The 4,764-nt window shown below is 34.5% G+C and overlaps 1 protein-coding gene across 1 annotated transcript; it reads right to left on the reverse strand.

The window, feature by feature from the left end:
• Positions 1 to 2,552: 2,552 nt before the first annotated feature.
• Positions 2,553 to 4,423, reverse strand: LOC105778610 (cytochrome P450 71A1). The gene is made up of 2 exons (XM_012602341.2): positions 3,484 to 4,423; positions 2,553 to 3,381 (listed from the first exon to the last, which is right to left on the reverse strand). Exons 1-2 carry the CDS (start codon positions 4,393 to 4,395, stop codon positions 2,767 to 2,769), a joined length of 1,527 nt encoding a protein of 508 aa, XP_012457795.1. The 5' UTR covers positions 4,396 to 4,423; the 3' UTR covers positions 2,553 to 2,766.
• Positions 4,424 to 4,764: the final 341 nt, after the last annotated feature.

Here is a 4,764-nt window from a genome sequence, read left to right on the forward strand (position 1 = left end):
ATAGGCATGTAGGTAAAAATGGAAGGACGATATTAGGTAATAAATAAAAGATAAAACAAAATAAATAAAATAAGATAAAATAAATAAAAGAACATGTTGATAAATGACGATAATAATGCAACTATAATAGTAACGAGAATTTCAATTTATAATAATAACACTAATCATATCATAATAAATAGAATAATGATAAGAATAATGATAAAGGTGAAATACAAATAAAAATGTATAAATGAGAGGAAAACTAAATAACATAAATTTAAATGCTAAAATAAATGGCATAGTAAATAAAATGACAAAATTAATCAAATTAGGGATTAAATTGAAATTTAAGCAAAAATTAGATATAAATCGCAAAATAAATAAAGGAAAAGGGAAAATAATGACTAAATTGAAAGTCTATTGAAATCTACTGTCTAAATTTAAAAAAAAGGAACATAAATGACTAAATTAAAATGCGCTACAAAATTTCGAGGGCTCCGAAGAAATTAATCCAAAAATACACGCGTCATTCCCCGAGGGGTCAGTGGCCTGAGGACCAAATTGAAAATGAATCCAAATTGAATGGTATAATTTCTAAAAAGAAAGAATAGTGAAATTAGGACAAAATTAAAATAACTCAAAAGGCGGAAGGACTAAAGCCACAAATATCCCCTGCCTTAAAAAATACGTGGATCCTAGGGGTAATTTGGGTCGGGCAATCGGGTCGCATCAAAACAACGCCGTTTTGGGTGTTTGAGGCCAATCCCAAAACGACACTGTTTTGGAGGCCTATAAAAGTGAAAAATTAGAAAAAAAAATCATTTGTAAGTTGTTTTAAAAGAAAACTTCTTCCTTTTTTTTCTCTGAAAGCCCCCTAAGTCCGCCCACTGGGCTGCCGGTCATCTGCGATGGCGGGCATTGCCTCTGGTGGCTGGAGAGAGAAAATAATGCCCTTTTCAGCCTTTCTTTTTTTTAAAAAAAAAAGGCTTTTTTTCAAACCATTTTAACCCTTTTTTTTAAACCCAATTTGAAATAACATGTCAAAACCCTAAAAACTTTTAAGAAACCTTTCTGTTTCTCTCATCCGACAATACTGTCTTTCATTAAAGACAGAGGCCTCAGCCTCACATGGCGAAGAGCAAGGCGGCGCAGGTGAGCAAACTTTATTTTATTTCTACTTTCACAAAATAAAATAAATAAAAACTACCTTTTCTTTAATCTTGTTGTTTTTTTTCTTTTTTATTTCTGTCTGTGTGTCCAAAAATACATTTCAAATCTGGCTTTTATAGCCGATTATACAAATTTTTCTTTTTTTCTTTTATTGTTTCTGTCATCTATTATTTTTGCTATTGTTTCTGTCATTTTTCCTTCTATTTTGCAGGTGGCAGTGCATGGTCAACGGCGACGGTGGGAAGCACACCTTTGCCATTTTGGTGCAATGGCAGCAAGGACGTGTTAGGCCTCAGGTGGCGAGCACGCTGACGTGGAGCGCGGTGCAGAGGAGAACTAGGGTTTTAATTTTTTTTGAAAGAGTTTAGGTTTCCGGGCCACTGGGCCTCTCTTTGTATTTGGGTTTGTAAATTTTTTGAGCTTTCGGGACTTGTAAATGGACTATCATTATATATTTTATTTTTGTTGTTTTATTACTGGGCCCGAGCAAAATTGGGCTGTTACAATACTAAGAAGAGTAAATTACAACAAGCATCCCCAAATTATGATTTACATTCTTAGGTAGTCCCAAAATTTTAAATTATTCTAATTATATCTTTAAATTTTGAATGTTATATCAATCAAGTATTTTACTGATTTCACTACTAAGTGACACATAAGATTTTATGTGGAATAAAATAAAATTAAAAAAATTAAATTAAACCTTAAAGTTAACAAAAGAAAAGTCAAAAAAATTAGAAAAAGGCAAAAAGAGAAACTTTGTGGCATAAACTGAAGTAAAAACTCAACAATCAAAACTAAATTAAAACTATAAAGTATAAAAAGAACATGAGAAGTTTGAATAAAATTCAACAATATCAAAATTACGAGGAGACGCGAGAAAGTTTTGTATTTTGCCGTTTATCAATTCAACCTTTTTAATTAACGTTATGGGTTTTTTTTAATTTAAATGACCCATGTAGGATTTTTTTAATTATCTCAAATATTTTTTACTCTATCAAAATAAATTATTGACCATTTTACCATTAAATGCCCATTTCTAATTTTATTTACGGAAATGGGCCAATTTTTTCATTATTTACCGGAAAATGGTTGATTTTAGCAAAACGCGTCCATGTAGGAGCGTTTTTAGGGAAAATTTCAGCAACTAATGAAAATGCGTCCACGCTCTTGGGGGAGCGTTTTGCTGAAATTTCCCCCAAAAATGCTCTTTTATGGAAGCGTTTTGCTAAAATCGGCCATTTCCGGTAAATAATGAAAAAATCGGCCTATTTCCGTCAATAAAGTTGAAAGTGGGCATTTAATGGTAAAATGATCAAAATTAAATTCCTAGTTCATCGTCAATATAGCGTAGATGAAAATGAAACATTTATAGGAGGATGATAAATGTAATTTTGAAATGGAAAGGGAAGATATGCAAAATTATTTATCACATGGAAACAAACACAGTTAAATTCAATCATAAAACAATGTGGTGCAAGTAGAGCAGATTATGTGCTCGATCTAGTACCCTTAAATAACTCTAATATTCTTTTCCTTTATTATTTCATAGCATAGTAAATGGCTTTAGGTGGGAGCGAAATGGACTTGAATTGGAAATGTTAACTAGGTGGACTAAGGACGATAAGGCATTGCCAGGAGACAGAGAGGAAACTTCATGCAAACGCCTAACCCGAAAGCTTCAGTGATGTCCAAGTTCTGAGCAGAGATATGAGGGGGCAACTTCCAGTCAAACCAATAGAGAAGGTTAGCAATTACATATTCAACAGCAATAAGGCCGAAGGACACTCCGGGGCAAGTCCTCCTTCCTATTCCAAAGGGGATGAATTGGAAGCTCTTGGGATCTTTATAATCGAATTCCACATTCTCAAATCTCTCGGGATAAAATACATCAGGCATTTCCCATAACCCGGGATCCCTTTGGATTGCCCACACATTCACAAACACTGTTGTTTTCGGAGGGATATGGTAATCTTCCAATTTCACACTCGTCGATGTTTGTCGAGGAGACATGAGAGGAGCCGGTGGATGTAATCTCAATGTTTCTTTGATAATGCATTTCAAGTAGTCCATGCGATGGATGTCTTCTGCATCTATCTTGGGTTTCTTTCCTACCACCTTTCGAACTTCGTCTTGGGCTTTCTTCATAATATTCGGATGCCTCATCAGTTCAGCCATTGTCCATTCTGTTGCTGTTGCCACACTTTCGGTTCCTGCCACGAACATGTCCTGTAATATCCATATACACCAAAAGTCAAGTTACGTGTATGATTATGTTATGGTCATCAATTCTAATATAAAATATTAAAAGATGAAAAGTAGAAAGAAGACCGCCAAAATAGCTTTGAAGTGGTCCCTAGTGAGCTCAGTGCCGAGCATGCCATCGCTTTGAAGCTGAAGGAGAATATGCACAAAGTCTTTTTCATCGTAGGATTTCAAAGCCTTATGCTCTTCAATCACCTTATCAAGAAACTCATCCATTTCTTTAGCCGTCTCTTTCAGTCGACCAATAAACCCAGAAAGAACATCCAACCATCCAAATGAAGGAAACATGTCCCCAACATTAAATTCCGAAATCTGATGCATAAATCTTCTGGTTACCTCCCCGAATCGAGCTCCACTGCCACCTTCTTCATCACCCTTCAGCCCAATCACACACCTAGAAATTAAATTGTGAGAGGTGCCAAGCAACATCTCAGTCATATTAATTGGACTAGCATCGAGACATCTACCACGTATGTTATTAATCAGTGTTAAAACTTCTTCTTCTCTCACAAACTGAAATGATTGCACTCTTTTCAGGCTTAGAAGATGAAGAACACAAATTTTCCTAGCTTGTCTCCAGTACTCATTATATGGTGCAAACCCAAAGTCCTTGCACCCATAAAGCAAGATTTTTACAGCTGTGGTTATAGGCCTGTTTGAGAAAACAATGTCATGGTTTCTCACCATTTCTTCAGCCAGTTCAGCTGATGAAACTACGAGAGTTGGAGTATGGCCAATGTGTAACAACATTAGAGGGCCATATTTGGTGGACAAAGTTCGGAAAGAACGATGAGGAAGTGTGCCTATTTGGTGCAAGTTGCCAATTATGGGGAGTTTGGGTGGCGATGGGGGCAATTTGAGCTTGCTACGCTTGATGAAGTTAAGGAATAAGTTGAGGAACAAGACGAGAAGCGAAAGAAGCAAGGGAATTGACCATGTTTGCTCAACTAATTTTGCTTTCACTATAACTATATCCATTGCTAGTTCTATTTGCAAATATCAACAGTCTAAAAACGTCAATTTATAGTAGTTGATCTCCGTGCAAACATTATCCAGTTAGTACTAGTGGCCTAGAGATATTTAGGTTTTCCTTCGTATTGAGATTCAAAACTGGTTTTTAAGCAATAGGTATAAAGGATTTCAAACCAAATTAAATTTTTAAATTGATATTTGAACTTACTTCAAAATGCAAAATTGCTTTTTAGTTCCGTGATGAATTTAAAACTAAGTTTACAATTTAAATATCACTTAAATTATATATATATATATATTTCATTTTACAATAAACATTTTCTATTCCTAAAATATTTTTGAAAATGTCATCAAATTTTATTTATAAATAATACT

The sequence above is a fragment of the Gossypium raimondii genome, chromosome 10, assembly GCF_025698545.1.
Source record: "Gossypium raimondii isolate GPD5lz chromosome 10, ASM2569854v1, whole genome shotgun sequence".
Lineage (NCBI taxonomy): Eukaryota > Viridiplantae > Streptophyta > Magnoliopsida > Malvales > Malvaceae > Gossypium > Gossypium raimondii.